This window comes from Equus quagga, chromosome 13 (assembly GCF_021613505.1).
Source record: "Equus quagga isolate Etosha38 chromosome 13, UCLA_HA_Equagga_1.0, whole genome shotgun sequence".
NCBI classification, from domain to species: Eukaryota; Metazoa; Chordata; class Mammalia; order Perissodactyla; family Equidae; genus Equus; species Equus quagga.
This window is the reverse complement of record NC_060279.1, coordinates 24,577,655-24,599,965: the sequence shown is the minus strand read 5'-3', so window position 1 is coordinate 24,599,965 and position 22,311 is coordinate 24,577,655. Positions and strand designations below refer to the sequence as shown.

The 22,311-nt window shown below is 40.2% G+C and overlaps 1 protein-coding gene across 1 annotated transcript in view; it reads right to left on the bottom strand.

Moving 5' to 3' along the window:
* KCNH1 (potassium voltage-gated channel subfamily H member 1) overlaps positions 1-22,311 on the bottom strand; it is a 357,626-nt gene that overhangs the window by 265,791 nt on the left and 69,524 nt on the right. The window contains exon 6 of the mRNA XM_046683812.1: positions 19,402-19,875. Coding sequence (XP_046539768.1) covers positions 19,402-19,875 — 474 coding nt within the window. The remainder of the gene's footprint in view (positions 1-19,401; positions 19,876-22,311) is intronic.

Below are 22,311 nucleotides of genomic sequence, written 5' to 3'. Positions count from 1 at the left end.
ATATGCTGTATATGACCAAATACCTCTAAGCAGAGTTGGCAGCACCCTATCCTCAAGCACATTTATATTTCTGCAGAGAAATGTCTGAATGTTTGAATTAAGTGGGCTATATGAAACCATAAGTAGTACACATCAGTTCAGGTCACATTTCTCCAAATACATTCAGGTCAGTGGAGATTTTGCCATGAAATAGGTTATGAAAACTCAATTTTCACAGCTGTTTGGATTTTGGAGTTACAGATAACGCACTGTGGATCTGTAGTACAAGATAGAATGTAGCTATAATCCAAGTGTAAATAATATTCCATGGGGGTTGAATAGTGTCTCAGTCAGTCTGGGCTGCCGTAACAAAGTACCATAGACTGGGTGGCTTATCAACAACAGAAATTTATTTCCCACAGTTCTAGAGGCTGGAAGTCCAAGCTCAGGTTGCCAGCATGGTGGAGTTCTAGTGAGGACCCTCTTCTGGGTTGCAGACAACTGATTTCTCATTGCACCCTCATATGGTGGGAAGAGAAGTAGCTGGCTCTCTAGCCACTTCTTATAAGGATACTAATCCCATGCACAAGGGCTCCACCCTCGTCATCTAATTAACTCCCAAAGGTCTCACCTCCAAAACCATCACATCAGGATCAGAGTTTCAACACACGAATTTGGGGAGGGGGACACAAACATAAAATCCATTGCAAATTTAAAACTATATCACACCTGGCTCAAAGAAATCAGAAATGGTGTCACAAGTAAAGGAACATCTAAGCTAAGCCATAAAGGGTGATTAAGATTTTGAGAAACAGATATGCAAATCAGGAAAAAATGCATGAGCAAGACCTCAATAGCATTGTATTCTGACCAGTGATCAAGAACATATAAATATTAATAATTAAAATAACAATAAAGCTAACATTCACTCTGAGGTTTTGATATACCAAGCACTGCTCTACTCACTTCACCTGAATTAACTCATTTAATTCTCACCACAATCCCATAAAGTGGGTATAATAATTATCCCAATATTTCAGGTGAGCAACTGAGCACAGAGAAGTTAAATATAATTGCTCCAAGTTACACGGCTAGTAAAAGGCAGAAGCTGGATTCAAATCTAGACAGTCTAAATGATAGTTCTAATAAAAACTCAATGAGATTCCAATTTTGACCTATCTAATTAGCAGTTTTAAAAATTAACATCTGGTGTTGGTGAGGCATGAGAAGACTAGCAGGAACCTTTGGAAACTTGTACAATCTTATTGATAGGCAAGCTGGTAGTATGTATCAAAAGCCTTTAAATTGTGCATTCCCACTGTCCTAATAATTCTACTTTTAATAATTTTCCCAGAGAAATACTCAAGAGCTTCTTGTAATAGTGGACTAAGAAATTCAGATGATCTCTCGCATCAAAAACAACTACAAACCCTGGAAAAACTGTTTTTTAGCATCAGCAGAATGCATCAGTAAGCTAGTAAGGCAGTGAAGAATTGTGGGGTCAAATCCGGAAGATGATAGAAACCCAAAGAGCAAGTCCAGCATTTGGAACAGCTTTTCTCCTAGAGTATTTGCCAATTCTGTAGAGGCAGCTAAGAGGCTGAAGATCTGAACATTGCCTTTGACAGCCTCTTGGATTTAAGAGGACAAAAGGAAAAGTACGGAGGCTACCAAAGAAAGGGGCCCTGGTAATCCTGCTTTCAGCTGGAACCTCAATGACTATTCCTTAGAGCAGAGCAAACTAGAAAAAGTTCTGAAATACAGCTTCAAATCTCCTCAGTCCTTGAAACTGTATTTAGGTGAGTCTGGTTGCTAATGCTCTTAGTGAGCTTAAAGAAACAAATTTAAATATTCTCTGGAGGAAATAGCACCATCCTAGGCCCCACAATATTTTACAGTTTTTCACATAGAATGTCCAGCACACAATCAAAAATAATTAGGCACCTGAAGAGATAAAACAACATAAAAGAAAACTAAGAGAAACAACAGAATGCAATAGGATGAGACCCATCGAGATTTCAGATTATGGATTTATTGAAAATAGACATTAAAATAATTATCCTTAATGTATTTGACAACATAAAAGGTAAGATCAAGAATTTCAGAAGAAAATTAGAAACTATAAAATGAGGCAAATAGCAATTCTGACACTGAAAAACACAACAACCAAAATTAAGAATGCAATAGAAGGGGTTAAAAGTAATTAGGCAAAGCTAAAGAGTAAATTAGGAAACTGGGAGATGAGTCAGAAAAAAAGTATGCAGAATAATGCATGGAAAGACAGAGGTTAGAAAATACAAAAGCGAATATAAGAGACACAGGGGATTCAGTGAGGAGAGTTAAAATATACGTCCTGGGAATTCCAGAGCAGAGAAAAGAAAAAAGAGAAGTAAAGTTATAGAGAGGTAGTGGCTGAGAATTCTCTAAAACTGACCTCCCCCAAAAGGCTTCAATCCGTAACAGCCAAATCCAGCCAGCTGCTCGTTTTGAGAGGGCCTGTGAGTTAAGAATGGTTTTTGCATTTGCAAGGGTCATAAAAAAAGGAGAGAAGGAGGAGAGACCATATGTGGTCCACGCTACCTAAAATACGTATCTGCCCCTTTATGGAAAATGTTCATGATACCTGAGCCACAGATTTAAGAATCCTTTTGAACCCTGTACGCTCCTCTAAATCCACTCTCCTGCTCAGTGTCCCAGGTTGCCAATGAGGAGAACTAATAGAGATCGGAGGGAGAAAAAAGGAAAGTGAGATCAGGGTATTCATTTCCCCAGCTGTCTCCCTACAGGTCACCACACGCTATCTGCATGCCTCAACCAAAGGTGATAGTTCCCGTAAAGTGGCTTTCTCCATACTGTCTCTCTGCTTCCAGCTTTTAGTGAAAGCTCCTCTCACTCCTTCATGCTAGAGGTAGTAAAGACTCCTAACTCTAATCCTCGTCCAGCCTCCTGCTGTTACTAGCCCCAGGTCTGCACTGTCCCTCGCTGTGTTGCCTTATGTTGTTCAATGCCTTTGTAAATCATCACTTCAGTAACAGTCTCTTACCCATAAGGCCCCTGACAGATGGTGGCCACACCTAGGTATATCACAATTAAATTGACAGAAGAAGGAGAAGAGGAGGGAAAAAAATGGAAGAAAAAGAAAGTATCTTAAAAGCAGCCACAGGAAAAAAGATGGAACGCCTGACAATAGACAACAATTGTACTAAGAGCTGAATTCTCAAAGAAATAATAGAAGGCAGATGATTATGGAAAAATATATCCAAATAACCAAAAGAAAACAATTTTCAATCTAGAATTCAATATCTAGTGCAAACATCTTTCAAGAATTAAAGCAACATCAAGAGAATTCATCACCAGTAGATTAAATTAAATACTAAAGGCAGAAGGAAAACTTGACCAGATGGAAGCTAGGTGAAAAGGATAAGGAAAAATGAAAGGGAGGATAGATATGAATGAGTATTGCCTGCTTAAAACAACAATGAAAGTACATATAAAATATATATAATTGACAACAATCGCTCCTAAGTGAAGAAGACGGCAAAAGAATCTAAAGTGTTCTAAAACCCTTGCAACATCTGCGAAGAGGCACCATGCTAATCTATGATAGAACTGGACAAATCATGTTGCATTTTTCAGGGTACCCACCAAAAGAACAGTAAAAGAAAATAAAGGGTTAATAGGGAGTTGGAATAATACAAAATTATGAATCCCAAAGGAAGGTAAGAAATGAAATGAAAAAAGAAACAAGGAACAGGTGGGACAAAAAAGGGTGAATACCAAGACAGAATATATAAACCAAAATATCACATTAATTAAAGGCAATGAATTAAATCCTTCAAATTCAAGGCAAATGTGTCAGACTGGATTGCAAAATAGGCTACTTAGAAGAAATATATCTAAAATATAAGAATATAGCAAGGTTTCTGTTAAAAGATGGAAAAAATATACCACATAAACAGTCAAAATAGACAAAAAAGATGGTGTAGCACCATTAATATTGCACAAAGTAGACTTTACAGGAAAATTATTGCTAGACATACACCTTCCGTAATGTTAAAAGACTCAAATCACCAGAAAGATATAAAAATCCCAAAGTTCTAAAACAAAAGTTGTTTCTTTGAAGACATTTCATAACAAAGTTAATAAACCCCTGGCAATATTGATTAGGAAGAAAGAAAGAGAAAAAGAGAATGAGAGAATATAATCAATATCAGGAATCAGAAATGCAAAAAGGGACACCACCACTACATATCCTGTGGACATTAAAAGATAAAAGGATATTATTATTTATGAACAACTGTACACTCATAACTTGAAATTTTAAATGCAATAGAAAAATTCCTAGAAAAATACAGTTTACAAAGATGAATTCCAGAAATAATAGACAATTTGAATGAGTCTTTGATTATTAAAATCATGAAATCCATAATTGAAAACCTCCTCATAAAAGAAAATTTCAGGCCCAGATTGCCTCATTAGTAAATTCTAACAAACATTTAAGAAAGAAAGAAAACCAGTGTTATACAAAATTACATTAATTAACACACTGTGATATTTGTGCAAGAATAGACAAACAAACCAATGGTAGAGAACTGAATCCAGAAAAAGACCCACGCCTATACAGACGTTTGATATCTGAAAGGCTGAACTGCAGACAAGTGAAGGTAGAATGTTATTTTCAAATGAATGGTCCTAGGTCAACCAGATATCCATATGGAGAAAAAAATTAAACTTGATCTCTATCTTACACCATACATAATAATCAGTTCCAAGTGGATTGCAGATCTAAATGTGAATGAGAATGATAAAACTTGTAGAAGATAATATAGGAAAATATCCTCATGAACTTGGGAGTGGGAAATTTAAACAAGACACAAAGACCCATAAAAAGATTGATAAGGGGCCAGCGTGGTGATGTAACAGTTAGATTCACACACTCCGCTTTGGTGGCCTGGGGTTTGCTGGTTTGGGTCCTGGGCACAGACTTGGCACCACTCATCAAGCCATGGTGTGGAAGCATCCCACATACAAAATAGAGGAAGACTGGCATGGATGTTAGCTCAGGGCCAATCTTCCTCACCAAAAAAAAAAAAAAAAAATTGGGAAATTGCTCTGATAAAATTAAGAACTTTTGCTCATCAAAAGGCACCATTAAGAGAGAAAATAGGGAGGCCACATAGTGGAAAAAATATTTACAGCATATATAACCCACAAAGGGCTCATATCCAGACCTCATAAAGGACTTACGAATCACTTTTCTGAAAAGAAAATCTATTGTATATGGAAAAAGAGACTGCACAGGCACCTCATAAAAGAGGATAACCAAAATGACCACCCCTAACAAAAATTTATGCAAAGGTGTTAAACCTATTTAGTCATTAGAGACGCACAAATCAAAACTACAATGAGAAACCACTGCAAACTCATTAGATTAGCTAGAATTAAACAAACTGAATGTACCAGTATTAGGGAGAAAGCAAAGCAGTGGCATTCTCATATATTGCAACCACTTTATGCAACCACTGAGAACAAGTGTTTGGCAGTATTTACTAAATAATACACCTAACACCTACACACCTACGGCCCAACAATTCCACTCTTTCCAATAGAAATGAGTGTACTGGTATGAATAAGAATGTTCATTAAATAAAAACATAAATAACCTAAATGAACGTCACAAGTAGATTGGATTAACAAATTGACGTATACTCATATAATAGGTTACAGGCAACAATGACAATGAACTAACTGCTGATACACTCAAAAACATGCCTGAATCTCTCTGAAGTCGTGCCGAACAAAATAAGACAACATAAAAGAATGCATTATTGTCTCATTTCATTTCTATAAAGTTCAGAAACAGCTACGAGTGAAACAGTGTTAAAATAGTGGCTACTTTTGAGGAGGAGGAAAGAGAGTGACGAGGGGAGATGAGTGATGTCTGAGGGGTTCGTAACGTTCTATTTCTTGACCTAGATGATGGCCACCATAGATGATACATTTCTGTTTTGAGTATTTTCTTTTTTATGTTGTACTGCACAATAAAAAAGAAAAAGAAAAGAAATAATCAGGAATGTGACACAGGTTTATTTACAAAGATATTCTCTGTGGCACTGTTTGTGATGATTAGAAAAGTTAAAAAAAAAAGGAAATTACCTAAGTGTTGAGCACAAACTAATGATACGTCCATACAATGGACTATTATATAATCATTTAAATTCATGCTGTAAAAGAATAATGTCATAGGGGCTGGCCCCGTGGCCGAGTGGTTGGGTTCGCGCGCTCCGCTGCAGGCGGCCCAGTGTTTCGTTGGTTCGAATCCTGGGCGCGGACATGGCACTGCTCATCGGACCACGCTGAGGCAGCGTCCCACATGCCACAACTGGAAGAACCCACAACGAAGAATACACAACTATGTACCGAGGGGGCTTTGGGGAGAAAAAGGAAAAAATAAAATCTTTAAAAAAAAAAAAAAGAGAATAATGTCATAGAAAGATAAAACCTATTGTTTAGACAGTAGAGTTCAATTCACTGCATACAGTATAATTCCATTTTAATAAAATACATGTCAAATATGTATGCATATATTACAAGAAAAATAAAACTTGAAACAACATACGCTAAAATTTAGCGTGAAATAAAATCATAGGTAATCTTTATTTCTTCATCCATATTTTCTACCTTTTTACAGCTAACATATAAGTATATTCTTATTCTTATATTTCATAAGAAATGAAAAAATTCTTTTTCTAAAGATTGTCCAGAGGCTCTCAATAGTCAGACTTCACTTGGAAGTGCATCCTTGAAGCAGAATATTTCTCCTCTGAAGCCTGAAGCACTCTTATAAGCTACCACATGTGGACTCCAGAGTTAAAAATCACATGATAATGTAGGAGGAAATTTTATGATGTCTGCAGGGCTCTGACACAGACTGCCAATCAGTGTCCTCATCAATTAGAGCTAAACCATGGGCCTCCTATTGCCCTTTTAGAGTTTCAATCGAGTTAAGAGATTCACTAACAAATGACTGGCTAATTTTTCATTAGCATTTGTCTTACTTCAGAAATAAAGAACAAAACAAAGAAAATGCCCTCTTTCCCTCAGCCTCACATGCAATGCCTTGTGCCTTAGTTTTTTTCTTTTTTAAAAAATTATTTTATTGAGGTCACATTAGTTTATAACATTGTGTAAATTTCAGGTGGACATCATTATATTTCGGCTTCTGTATAGACTGCATCACGTTCACCACCAAAAGTCTAGTTTCCATCCGTCACCGTACAAATGTGCCCCTTTATCCCTTTCTGCTCTCATTGGTCCTTTTTGTTTCCCCACCCATCAGAGTTCCACCCCTCTTCCAATATCTTCCTAAACAGGCTTTTTTTTTTTTCTGGGAAGCCTTCTATAATCCGTCTAACCCAAATCTGCTCATAAGTTTTCTCAGCATGTAGGAGTCCTGTAGGGCCTTTTGGAAGATCACTCCTTCATTGCTATAACTTTATCTTCCAGTGGCTTCTATAACTTTCAGTGTTCTCTTTCTCCTACCTCTCTGAATACTTCCCTCTGCCTGTATTTAGATGCATGAGGAAGAACAAAAACCAGTGAAAAAAAATGATCTCAAAGGTCTTGGAATCTATTTTTTATAAAAGGAATCAAAGGCCACATCACACCTATTAGGATGTCTACTCACGTTCACTAGGATGACTATATATGGAAAACAAGTGTTGGTGAGGATGTGGAGAAATCGGAACCCTTGTGCATTGCGGGTGGGAATGTAACGATGGTACAGCCACTGTGAAGACAGTATAGCAGTTCCTCAAAAAAATTAAACATAGAATTACCATATGATCCAGCAATTCCACTTCTGGGCATAGCCAAAGAATAAAAGCAGGAGCTTGAATAGATACATGTACACCCGTATTCATAGCAGCATTATTCACAATAGCCAAAAAGTGAAAGCAACCCAAGTGTCCAACAACAGAGGAATGCATAAAGAAAATGCGGTATATCCATATAATGGAATATTATTCAGGGGAAATTCTGAAACATGCTACAACACGGATGGACCTTGAGGACACTATGTGAAGTGAAATAAGCCAGTCCCAAACAGAAAAATACTGTATGATTCCTATTCTGAGGTACCTAAAATAGCCAAACTCATAGAGACAGAAAGAAGAATGGTGGTTTCCAGGGCCTGTGGGGAGGAGGAATGGGGAGTTATTGTTTAATAGGTACAGAGTGTCAGTCTTGCAAGGTGAAAAGAGTTCTGTGGATGAACGGTAGTGATGGTAGCACAACAATGTGAACGTACTGATGCCACTGAACTGTACACTTAAAAATGGTTAAGATGGTAAATCTTTTTTTTTTTTAAAGATGGGCCCTGAGCTTCAATCTATTACCAATCTTTCTTCTTCTTCTTCTTCTTCTTCTTCTTCTTATCCCCAAAGCCCCCCAGTACATAGTTGTATATTCTCGTCGTAGGTCCTTCTGGTTGTGCTGTGTGGGACGCCGCCTCAGCATGGCTTGATGAGTGGTGTTAGGCCCACGCTCAGGATCCCAACCAGTGAAACCCTGGGCCGATGAAGTGGAGCATGCGAACTTAACCACTCAGCCATGGGGTTGTTCCCAAGATGGTACATCTTATGTGTATTTTACCACAATTAAAAATTTTTTTAAATATTCTAAAATTGATTTTGGTGATGATTGTACAACTGTAAATATACTAAAACCACCAAATTGTACACTTTAAATGGGTGGATTGTATGATGTGCGAATTATATCTCAATGAATCTGTTACAAAAGGAAAAAAAGGAATCAAATATGCATTCTAGAAATGAAAACTGTATTTTAAACTAAGAACTATTTGGAAACGTCTAACAGCAGAAGAGAGAATTAGTAAATTAGAAAATAGGTCAATAAAAATTAGTCAACCTGAATTAATAGATGGAAAAGAAAATGAAGAACAGAACAGAAGAGATATGTGGAATATAGTCAAACAGTCTAACATTTATGTAACTGGAGTCCTACAAGGACAGAAGAGAGAGAATGGAGTCGAAGTATTATATGAAGAAATAGGAGCCAAGATTTTTCCAAAAATTATCAGTCATCAATCCACAAATTCAAGAAGCTCAGCAAATACAAAGCAAGATGAATACAAAACATAAAAAAACACCAAGGGACTCAACAGTCAAAATGTTGAAAACAAAAAATAAAGAGGAAATTTTACAAGAACCTGAGGAAAAAAAGACACATTACATTGAGCAGAACAACAATAGGATGGCACCTGAATTCTCATCAGAAGCAATAGCATATTTAACCTGCTAAACGATTCAAAATGAAAAAAGCAAACCTATAATTTTATACCAAGAGAAAATAAAGACATTATTAAACAAATGATAAGAAAACTTCATTACCAAAAGAACTGTGCTGTGAAAAAAACTAAAGGAGATCTTCAGGCTAAAAGATATTGATCCCAGAAGGAAATATGAAACTAAAGAGAAGAGTGAAAAACATATGGATAAATATAAAAGAATAATGGCAATTGAAAGCAATAATGATAACAAAGTATTGTAGGTTTATAACAAAAATAGCACAAAGGGCAAAAAGGAGGGTAAATAGAATTAAACTGTTCGTAAAGATCTTCTGTTGTTTGAAAAGTGGTAAAAGTACTCATTTCAATAGCTTTTAACGTGTGGAGAATGCAACTGTAATCTCTAGGGTAAGCACGAAAAGAATAAAACAAAAATAAACAACAAAAAAGCTAAGAGAGGAAATTAAATGGAATAATAAACAAATATTTATTAATCCAAAGAAGGTAGGAAAGGAGGAATAAAGGAACCAAAAAATAGGTATGAGAAACAGAAAACAAATAGCAAGATGGTACAGTAAGACCTAATGATAGCAACAATTATAAGACAAACATGTGGACAAAATATTCCAATTACAAGACAAATGTTGATGAACCAGATTTCCAAAAACTAAAAAAGAATCAACGCTTTGCAATTTATTTACAAGGGATACTCTTTAAAAATAAGGACACAAGAAAAAAGTTGATTTCTGAATAGTCCTATATCTGCTAAAGAAATTGAAATCATAATTTAAAATCTTCCCATCCCCCCACAAAATTTCAGACCCACATAGCTTCACTGATGAATTATTTAAGGATGAAATAATACCAATGTTACACAAATTCTTTCAGAGACCAGTGGAAGAGTATATACTTCCCTGTATAAACCTGAGAAGGATATAACAAGGGAAAAGAGATTAAAGGCCAGTGTCTCTCATGAACATAAATGCTAAATTCCTAAATAAAGTATTAGAAAATTTACAGTTATGTAGCAAAGGCAATACATCATGACCAACTAGGGTTTATTCCAGGAATGCAGGGTTAATTCAACATTCAAAAGTTAATCAAAACAATTCACCACATTAACAAAATAAAGGAGAAAAAACATATTATTTCAATAAATGCAGAAAAGGTATTCAGTAAAATTCAAAACATGTTAATAATAAAAACTCTCAGAAAACTAGGCATATAAGAGACACTCCTTAATCTAATAAGGAGTATTTACAAGCCACAAACAACTAAAGTCAACAACATATTTAACGGTAAAATACTGAACATATTCCTCCTGAGATTAAAAATAAGACAAGGATATCTACTCTCTCCACTTCCATTCAACATTACAGTGGAGATTCTAGCCAGGACTAAGTCAAGAAAAAGAAATAAGAGGTATAAATTTTGGAAAGAAAAAAAGTGGAATAGTTTTTATTCACAAAGCCATGATTGTGCATATAAAAAATGCAAAAGAACCTACAAAATATTCAAGTTAATAAGCAAATCTGGCCACTTTGCTGCAAACAAAGTCAATAAAAAAACTTTAGACAGTCGTGCATCGCTTAATAATGAGGACATGTTCTGAGAAATGCCTCGTTAGGCAATTTCATCGTTGTGCGAACATCATAGAATGTACTTTACAAACCTAGATGGTGCAGCCTGCTACACACCTAGGCTATATGGTACTAATCTTATGGGGCCACTGTTGTATATGCCGTCTGTCGTTGACCAACATGTCATTATGCAGCATATGACTATACTAACAATAAACTAGGAAATGAAATTGTTAAAAATCCCATTTACAGAACACCAAAAACACCAGGTATCTAGCAATAAGTTTAACAACAACAATGAAAAAGATGTATAAACCCTTGACACTGAAAACTAGACAATATTGCTAAGATAAATTAAAGACCTAAATAAATGAAGAGTGAATGGTCACAATTTGGAGAACTCAGTATTAGACTTCCATTCTCTCCAAATTTGGTTTTTAGATTTAATGTGATGCCAATCAAAATCCCAACAGGTTTCTTAGGTTTGGGTGGAAATTGGCAAGCTAACCCTAAAATTTATATGGATGTGCAAAGGACCTGGAATAGACATGGCCATCTTGAAGAGAAAGAACAAAGGTAACTGATTCTAATTCTTACTATCAAGCTATGCTAATTAAGACAGTGTGGTCCTCACATAAGAATAGACAAACCAGTGGAACATAGCAGAGTCCAAAAATAAACCCCACATGTACAGTCACTTGATTTATGACCAAGGGTTAGTGCGGTGGTGGAGGCAACAGCCTAACTTCAGTAGGTTCAAGGGAACTGTGCACTTCCCTTGGAGGGCACTGCCTGGGGAGACACGGAGGGCATTCCAAGCGCACTGAGGGTGGATTTAGGTAGTGAAGGGGTCCTCCAGACACAGAGAGGCTCTGCAGCACAGCCCAGAGGAGCCAGAGAGCTGGGTCCAACTGGGATTCAGGCTGGGAGCTTGGCCAGGCATTAGGACTGAGGGCCAGAGGAACAAGAGATTTAGGGCTGGGGGGAGCGGGGGTTGCTTCAGCGCAGCTGGGGAGGTAACAGCAGTGGGTTTAAGGGAACAAGAAGAGGGGAAGTGGAGACACATGTCACTTCCCTCTCATTCTCACCACTGCTGCCTGGCTACAACTTCAAAATCAAAGTCAAACCATGTCACACTCCCAGTGAAAAACCCTGATGGTTGTCTTTGGACCACATGACACAACACAAACTCCTTGGCAAGACTCTGGGACTCTACCACTGGATTTTGCCTCTCTCTCTCACCACTCCTCCCTTCCCCAGTGCTGACTCTGCTTTGGATGAATGAATGCCTTGCTCATCCCTAAGAGCACACCCCCCTGCACATGCTCTCTCCTCTTCCAAGAATGTCCTCCTTATTCCACGTCAGACTAACCAGTCATCTCCTCCAGGAAGCCTTCCTGGATTCTCTCGCTAGGCTGAGTGCTCCCCGTTGTTAGTAAGCCATAACATCCGGGGCTGACCCCTGGAGCAGCACAGCTCACATCCTCTGCCAGTGTCTATTTTCTGTGGCCCCTGTTAGACGGGGCCTCCTTGAGAAGTTGTAGTCCCATCCCCTATCAACCTAAGTCAGTAAGATTTCTTTAAAGAAGGAACAACCTTAAAGAGGTACCAAGAAAAGCTGGTAGAGAATTAAAAGAAAAGTAGAACTTGGGTTGGCCAGAAAGGAGCCTGGGCGAGAACGGACAGTGTGAGAGCAGAAGGCAATCAGGCACGGCAGCTGAGTCTATTTTGCTCCAAAATGCAACACTCTTGCATTGCCTCAGAGCATCATCAACTTCCACATTTTTTAAAATTCTGGAATCACAGTTTCACTGCTGTAAGTCACTGCTTCTGGGAGCCCACCCTGGATCAACTTCCTGCTGTTAAAAATGCTCCCACTCCGGGGCGGGCCCTGTGGCGCAGCGGTTAAATTCACGCGTTCCACTTGGGCAGCCTGGGGTTCGCCAGTTCAGATCTCGGGTGCAGACATGGCACCACTTGGCACGCCATGCTGTGGTAGGCGTCCCACATATAAAGTAGAGGAAGATGGGCATGGATGTTATCTCAGGGCCAGTCTTCCTCAGCAAGAAGAGGAAGATTGGCAGCAGTTAGCTCAGGGCTAATCTTCCTCAAAAAAAAAAAAATGAAAATAACAGGAAATAAATGAAATAAGTAAATAAATGAAATAAAGAGGAATATGCTGGATTCTCCTTGTCAGTGAAAGCAAGGAGATGACAATACTGGCAGCATGGGGACAGCAACAACATTGATAACATCTCAGATCTTGGCCACCGACCACTGCTGGCAAGTCAGCGTCATCAAGAGAAACAGGCCCATCAGCAGCACCTCCTGCTGCTAACAAGACATGTGGATGGAAACTACGATATGTCTGGTTTTATCCCCTTTTTGCCAACATCCTTGGACATTGGAAATACTCAGTACAAACATAAAAGATAGAAATACCAAGTAAAAGAGAGTGAAATGTGAGGATATTATAATACAATTTTGTTTTCCTGTCCATTTGTATTATCAGACATAACAACTTGCATTACACATTGTCGGTTTTTATACAGGAGATAGCACAGGCTGCCAAGCCAGGCCGTTCTGCAGGCCAGTGTCTCAGTTCCTCTCCCCTCTCCATGTCCAAGGGACCTACGAGAAGAGGAAATCCCAGAACAAGGCCTGCACTGATCAGGTTTACATAACCTACGCTATTCAAGAATGAGATTTTTTAATTCCTGTTACTGAACAGATAAACAAATTATGGTATATTCATACAAGGGAATATATTCAGCAATGAAAAGAAATGAGCTATCAGACAGCCCCCAAAAGACGTGGAAGAACTTTAAATGCTAAGAACCCAGTAAATGAATGAAGCCCATCTAAAAAGCCTACATACTATATGATTCCAACATTATGACATTCTGGAAAAGGTGAAACTACGAAGACAGGAAAAAAGATCAGTGGTTGCCAAGGCTTGGAGGGGAGGGAGAGATAAATATGCGAAGCACGGAGGATGTTTGAGCAGTGAAACTTCTCTGTACGACACATAATGGTGGACACATGTCATTATCCACTTGTCAGAACCCATAAAACATTTACTACAGAGAGTGAACCCTAATGTAAAGAATGGACTTTAGCTAATAATAATGTATCAGTGTTGGCTGTAACAAATCTATCACCCTAATGCAAGATGTTAATAATAGGGGAAACTGTGGGTGGTGGAGGTGGTCTGTACTTTCTACTCTATTTCTCTATAAACCTAAAACTGCTCTGAAAAATAGTGTATTCATAAAAAAGAATTTTGCTGCTACAAGCAAAGGGGGTTGCCTTTATTGCTGGGATTCTAGGAAAGAAAAGTGCTGGTCATCTCATGACTTTTAGCTGACAGCTTGCTATTAGCTTTCAGCGGGACAGCAGAAGAGTTACCGGCGTGAAAATTGAAATGGTGTCCATCTACCTAAATAGATACCACAGGTGAGTATAGACAACCACAAATTAACAGGATGAGTGGTGTACATGGGTCCAAATTGCTTTCAGCATCAGTGATATGGAAATCATGGAAGAGCTGGGAATAGCAAACCTAGAAGAACATAGCGGGGAGCCCACCTGCCAAGGAGAGAGAAACAGGTGGGCAACCAGCCCTTGGAGTCACTTCCGACCTCCATGTTCACCGTCCAGCCCTGCACACATGCACCAGCGACCTCAGCTTAGGGTCACCCAGGCTGACCACCCTAACCTCTCACCTGTCAGCTGTGGGAGAGGGATGTGGAAGGGGCCATGCCACAGAATGATTCAGAGAGGGGGACCTAGAGAATGAAATGCACAGCCTGGTCTACTCTGTCTCCAGATCTTTCATGAGGCACCATGGCCCACAGGGAAAAGCGCAGGACTGGGAGTCAAGAGACTGGAGTCTAGTTTTACGACCGCAAAACTGCTGCCATCAGGCAGGAGGACAACCTGGCCTTTTCCCCACATGTGCAGAGCAGAGAGAAAAATATCTGTCTTAGAGCCACAGGAGGTTCCAAGTGAGTTGGACCCATCTTACAGGTGAGGCAAGCAAAGTCCAGAGAGATGAAATGATTTTCATAAGTTTGCACAGGTGGGTGGCAGTCACACGTGGCTGACAAATCACATTCCACTTCACGGCAGTTCCTACACTGGCACAGAGCTAGAATAAAGATAATCTGTGGGAAAGTATTTGGGAAAGGTAAAAGCTCTAGACAAAGGGAAGCTCTTGTCAGTGCTATTGTCTTTCATCAGCACACCTTGGTCCTGTTCTGCTCCAAGGTGAGCATCCCCTGTGAGAGTGGGCTCTTAGCAAGTGTCAGCTGTGTCACCAGCACTAGCTGGTCATGCTGCTGTCTGAGGTGACAGAACCAGGGATGGAAGGGAATAACTGGCCTTCTCCAGGCCCCAGGGTGCCAGAATTGTGACCTGGAAGATGGTATGATCGGTTCCATTCTCCTGTTTACATTTCCACACACCAATGGCAATCAGCAATAAGGTTTCCTTAGGAGAGGGAACATGTTTTGCGAATAATAATTCCATCTTTAATCCACGAGGTACACCAGGTCAGTAATCCACAAAGTGCTTGAAAGCAACTCATTTGGCTTTTGCTTCAGCATAGCCATTCCATGCTTTAGTTCACCCAGTTTCCAGACCTTTTGTCCTCTAACCGGTTTAACGAATGTGCAAACATATTCCCAAACAGCCTCCAAAACAGATTATTACCAACAGACTGGAGAATGACGCAAATGTAGGCCATCTACATAAGTGAAACAAGGGGAGCCAAAAGGGATCATTGGTGTGGCTTAAAGCATGGAGATGGGCTACATCCACAGGGCTGAATTCACAATTGCTGGCTTTAGCAGTTTAGCCTGGTTCTTTCTTAACCCAAGCCTTGGGTGGGTCCAATCCTTTCATTTCAAGAGCCCCCCTCCCCAAGACCCACACCCACTCCCCAACCCCACATACACACAGATGGCAAAGCCACCACCGCTCATTCCCCTCTTCTTTGGTGGTATCCACTGGGACACAATTCCATTGGCATAATTAGGAGGACACCAGAGAGAACTCAGCTCCATGCATTTTTTATGAGAAATGAGTCAATAATTTCTTATTTGTCCCCACACTCTCCCAGAGAAAGGAGCTCGAGCAGAGGGAGCTGCAATCTTAGATAAGCAACTCCCAAAAGCATGGGTAACAAGATAGCCTGTGGTGAAAGTGAGCCATTGATCAGAATTCTCCCACCGAAGGGATTTTCCCCAGCCTAGTCCAGGTTTGATGGGTGGGGTGCTCTTCATGGCCTCCCCAACCTCCTCTAAGCCCCACTAGCCCTTCATTCCTACTAATTCAATGGTGCCTTTTAACAAAAGGCCTGTGCTGCAAAATCAAGCTGGGTCTGTCCCTCTGCAAGCATCTTAAACTGCCCATCTCATGGCAACACAGTTGCCTTGGGGAAAATGCAGCTGCCCACTTCCCTGTGCCCTGTATCCAATGTCCCCACCACAATCACCAAGCCAAGGGAAGGGGTGAGCCACATACAGGAAACTTCTCAATCAGTTTTGACTCAACTGTGTCCTTCAGTATTTTATCCCTATTTTATCAACACTGTCACTATTAAGAACAGAGAAGAGTCAGAAGGGGACTCATTACTGCTGTGGCCATATGATTTGCTGTGCCATCTTGAGTGAGTCATACTCCCCCTGAGTCTGTTTCCTTATTTGTGAGCTAAAAGGGTTGAACTAGGGACCAGCCCAGTGGCACAGCAGTTAAGTTCGCATGTTCTGCTTCGGCGGCCTGGGGTTTGCCAGTTCAGATCCCAGGTGCGGACCTGTGCACCACTTGTCAAGCCATGCTGTGGCAGACGTTCCATGTATAAAGCAGAGGAAGATGGGCACGATGTTGGCTCAGGGCCAGTCTTCCTCAGCAAAAAGAGGAGGATTGGCGACAGATGTTAGCTCAGGGCTAATCTCAAAAAAAAAAAAAAAAAGGTTAAACTAGGTGACCTCCATGGTCCTACTGGGCGCTGACCTTCAATAGGTCTACTTATCCTAACCCTGTAAGTGCCCTCATCCCATCCCACCTTCTTCCCACCCCCACTGCAGGTAAGAGGTCAGGGTGCCAGGCCTCCTGTTTTAGAATCAGCTTCTGGAGGTGAGACTCATGCACATGAGATTTCAGAACTCACCAAACTACAGCTACCAGAGAACTCAAATAACCCACTGTCCAAATGCCATGCCTTCAGGCAAGAAAGGTAGTATTTTCTCCAAGATGTAGATAGGAAAACTGTACTGCAGAAAGGCTAAATGACATGCACACAGTTCCTGGCTCTCCTAATAGGTGATACCAAGAGAACTAGAAGCCAAATATTCAGGTTCCTCACGCTGATCTCCCCCAACACCACCACAATTGTCACAAAAAGGCATTATTTCGGGTGTCAACCAAAGCTTTAGAAGGAATTACCAGATACAAAACCAAGTCTTTGTGGAAGCAAATCGTAGCTACAGCCCCTTAATATTCATATTATTACTTACGATCAAGAGATTGTAGTAAGGCTTTGATGCTAAACTCTTTGGCAACTAGAAAGCTACAGATAAATGATGCTTTTCCTGTCTACAATCTATTTCATGAAAGTAGAAATCAGAAGCCGTGTTGGGGTCCCTACAATTAATGGCAAAGGAGTTCCAACACAGCAGACACAGTGTTTGGGAAGAAGCCGTCTGCTCTGCTAACCTCCAAGGTAATCTTGACACATTCACATATGTGTTTGTAGCTCTGCCAATGTTTAATAAGAACCCAGGGAAGCCGAAGAACTGTTCTATTTATCTGTAAAATTTCAATGCCATTGTTATAAATAGCAAATGGTTTATTTTAAAAACTTGAGTGGTTTTTTTAAAGTTAAATTTCATTTCCCATATGTGTGTATAAGAAGCTCTTTTAGGTTGAAATAATTCATTTGAATTATCTAAGCCAAAATGATCATCTTTTCCTCACTAACGAACATAAAATTTTCTAGAAATGTGTTCACGGAGAAAAATATCCTTCTCAACATGTACTAAAATTCACATTTAAGAATCCCAACATTCACTTTAGGGGTGATTTTGTTCTTGTAAATGATCAGTCTCGACTCATTTAATCCCCCCACAAAATTAACACATGTCACTCAGAGAACTCTTCCTTGGGATTTTAAAGCATGTTGAAACACACCACACAGGTAAAAGCAGGGGTTGTCCTACGTCTACAGCATCTGAACGGCATCTCTTCTTCCCTGCAAAGAGCAGCGGTAGGCAGTTGGGTTCTCACAAAGGGAGAGGCTGGAGTCCTTGCCCACTACTGATACTGATCTGAAGGCAGAGAGGCATTGTTATGCCACCAGCAAGACACAGAGTCACCGGCCAGGTCCTGTGATCCTGGCAGGGAGCTGACTGTTCCTTCCAACTATCTCAAGGTTAAGTCCCAGCAGTCCATTAGCCCTGAGAATGTGTTTTGCCTCAACTCAGCCTCCAGATGGCTTCCTGGATTACCCACTCAGTTAACAGCCCAGCCAGACTGAGACCTCTGGGACTCTCTGTAATCTGAGGCAATGAGGGTCCATTGCTAAAGAGGCTGAAGATTTACGAGATGAACTGCCTTATCTTAATCCATCTGGAGTGTCAACTAAGGACTAGGAAAAAAGAAGGACAAGCCCCATAGAACACTTAAACCAGATAAGACTTTGACAGTGCAATGACTTGAGAACTTGCTTTTTCAAAGGAGAAAATCACTTTAATGGCCCTGCCCCTTCCTGTTGCAACATGTCTCAGGCACCCATTCACTGACTGTTTAAGCATGCCCTGATTCCAACACATTTACAGGGCATTTATCGTCTTTTAATTCCGTGGCCTGCAGGATTAAGAATCCAAACAGTGTGATCCAATCACAACACTACTCCTCTTAGTCACAAGAGCCTGATTTAACCATAGCCTGACTCCCGCAGCAAATTTAGTAAAGGATGAATGTGGAAAACTGAATGCCCGGTCACCTCCAAAACTCATTTTAGCAGAGAAACAACTCATTCTTTTCCAACATTTACCAAAAGAAAAAAAAAAAGCAAGCAAGCAAGTAAACATGGAGGAAAACAGTGTCTTTGTTGCCAGGAGTTAATTAGCTATGAAACAGCCAAAGGTCAGCAGCAGAGGATAGACAAGCCGCCATAATTAGAATAATGAATAGGTAGGCATTCAGCAATTGCATACGGAGTAAAAGATTCACCAATGCAGTGACAGTGCATGCCTGCTCCTGCAGCCCCACCACCCCTGAGCCAGCAGCTTGCACTCCATGTGGAGTAAGAGGGAAGCCTTTGGTCTCTTCCACATCCAATCACTGACATGCAGGGCCTCCGCAGCTCCAAAGGACAAGAACAGCAGGCAAGGATATTTATCAAGCATGCTCCCTCTGTTCCGGACATCAGTCATGCTAGTTCCCACTCATTCAATTACTCTTCCGTTGACCACCCACATTTAATCCAGCTTTAAAGACAAGACAACAAGGTCTGAGATTTGAGGGATGTACCTGACTCTCTCTCCCCTCCAGGGGTGGTGGAATCTGATCAGCAAAACCAATCTTCCCTGGATCACCCATAAAGGCACTAACCTCATCCACGTTCTCAAAAGCGTTGATGACATCATAGGGCAAACAGGAGAGAAGGTCAATCACAAACCACGTCTTCAGGTAGTTCATGCGGATGAGTTTGGGGTCGGAAATCACCTCCCCAGCTGGTCCAACAAAGGTGGTATGAAAATTCAGCACAATGTCCACCAAGAAGATGACATCCACGATGCTATCCACAACCAGCCAGGCCACGTTGTTCTGCCTGGTTTTAAAGGAGACATTGTAAGGGACCAAGATGGCTGTGTAGAACGTTAAGATCAAGATGATCCAATCCCACGTGGTCTTAAAAACACAGTAATGTAAGATGATGTGAGGGGGAGTCTTTGGTGCCTCTTGCTTGTACTGGGGAAGGATGTCTGAGCCCAGCTGCAGGACCTGTACAGAAAAACACAGCCAAGAGAGAACTATGTTAGGATTTCATTGCAAGCACCTAACCAGTCAGCATCTGTCACTGACAAATACTCATGACACTCCAAACAGACCATTAGGTACAGGAACAGTACTAGAAGAGAATGGGAGAATGGAAGTAAACATTATAATATAAATAATCATAATGAAACAATGACAAACTATTGTTTGGCTTACTGTGAGCCAAGCATTGTACTAAATACTCCATATACATTTATTATCTGACTTAATTCTAAATACAACCTTGCTTTATTAGCCAGTTATTATTCTAGGTGACAAGAGACAAACTGAGGATCAAGAGAATTAAGCAACTTTTCTCAACAAATATTTATTGCTCTGTGCAAGGAACTGTTCCAGACACTGGACATACAGCAATGAAGAAAACAGCATGACTCCTTCTTTCCTAGAGCTCAGTCTAGCAGACAAATCAAGATAATTTCAAATTGTGATAAGAGCTAAACAAGAAGTGGGAGAGACACACAGTGAGTTGATAGGATGTGACTTGACAAATAGGAGAGAGAGAGAGTTTGAAGGGAAACCTGAATGACAACAAGGAACCAGCCATTCAAACTCATTTGGAAAAATTATCTGAGGCAGGGAGCATAACTGGTCTAATGACCTGCAGGTGAGACAAGCTTGGTAGTTTCAGGAAAAGGAAGAATTCTGGTGTGACTGAAGCATGCTGAATTCAGAGGAAAGGGAAGATGATGAGCTCAAAGGGGAAGGAGAAACCAGACCACAAAGGATCTGGTGGACCCTGGGAAAGTGTTGCATTTTATTCTCAGTATTTCTGAGTACAGCTGGAGGGTTTTAAGCAGGAGAATAATAATCCGATACATGTTTTTAAAAGTTCACCCTGGCTGCTGTGTAGATAATGAATTGAGGCAAAGGGTTAGAGGGAAGAACAGAATGAGAGAAGCTATTACAACAGCCTGGGAACAAAGATGGGGTGATGGAGAAAAGTAGTCTGATTTCGGATATCTTTTTTATGTAAAACCAGCTGGACTTGCTGATAGCTAGAAAGTGAAGAAAAGGGAGCAATGAAAGGTACCCATTACTTTATTCTAAAAACCCAGCATAGTGGTTTGTCCAGAGTAGGCACTACAAGATGGTTTTTAAGTGACTGACTAAACTCCAAGGTCATACAGTTTGCAAAAGATGGAACCAGGATCCCAAACTAGGGCTACCTGGAGTGAAAGCACATGCGGGTCCACGTCAAGGTTACATTTTCCCAAATCACAGGTTTTTAAGGAAGCAGACTCAGTGAAAGATGAAGTCCAGAGAAACTTAGCTCCAAGAAGGTATCACAGATGGGTTTCACCTTCAATAGTCAAAGGCAAAAAGCTATGCTTCTAGAAGCCAGCCCAAGCTGGAAGGGACCCCCAGCCCACCAGTTGCTCCTCTGTGCCTCTTACAGGTTCTTACAAATCTCTAGGTGAAACATCCTCTTGTGTCTTGGGAACTTCTTTTCTCCTCTAGAGGTTAAAGACCTCTTAGTGAATATAAAATAATCTGAATGAATATCCGTTCCCTATGGTTGCCCCAGGCCTTAAAAGGTGCGCAAAAGCAAGAACTCCAGAGTGTCCGGTGTGCTTCTTTGGGTTTGGGAACTGTTTCCACCCCTCCCACCAATGCACAGGGCTCTTCCAGGCCTGGAATTTTAATTTCTCTCCAATGGAAAGAAATTTATATGAGGGTGATTAAGGAAGCTTGAGCCCTGAGACTTCAGACAGGAAAAGGGATTGACCTGTAAGAATAAAGCAAATAAAATTAAGCTGAATAGGACTTTTGCTTCAAGAAAGATGGAGTAGGCATACTTTCCCCTATGCCTACCTCTAAGTACAACTAATAGCCCTGGACATTATATATAAAACAAATATAAGAAGACTCTGGAAGGTAGAGATAGGAAAGAAAACTGGCTAGGAACAACAGAAGGTTGAGTTCTGTGGGTTTGCTTTTTGCCTCATATATTCCCTGACTTGGAGCAGAAGAAGCCAGAAATCTAGAAACACCAATGGGTGCAGACAAAAAAGTCCCAACAAATGCTCCCTCTCTGTAACAAAAGAACTGGGAGAGAGGCAGCCTCAAAGGACAGAAAACTTTTAAATAATAACCACCCTACCATAGCCAAACACCACAGAAAAAGCAGATTCCAAAACCAGACAAAGACAGAACAAAAAGAAGAAAACTACAGACCAATATCTCCCATAAATACTGATGCAAAAATCCTTAACAAATAGTAGCAAACAGAGTTTAGCAATATATAGAAGAATGACTATGTAGGGTGTATTTCAAGGGTGGAAGGCGGAGTCAACATTCTAAAATCAATCAATATAATTCACCATATTAACAGGCTAAAGAAAAAAAAATCACATGATCATATTAATTGATATAGAAAAAGCA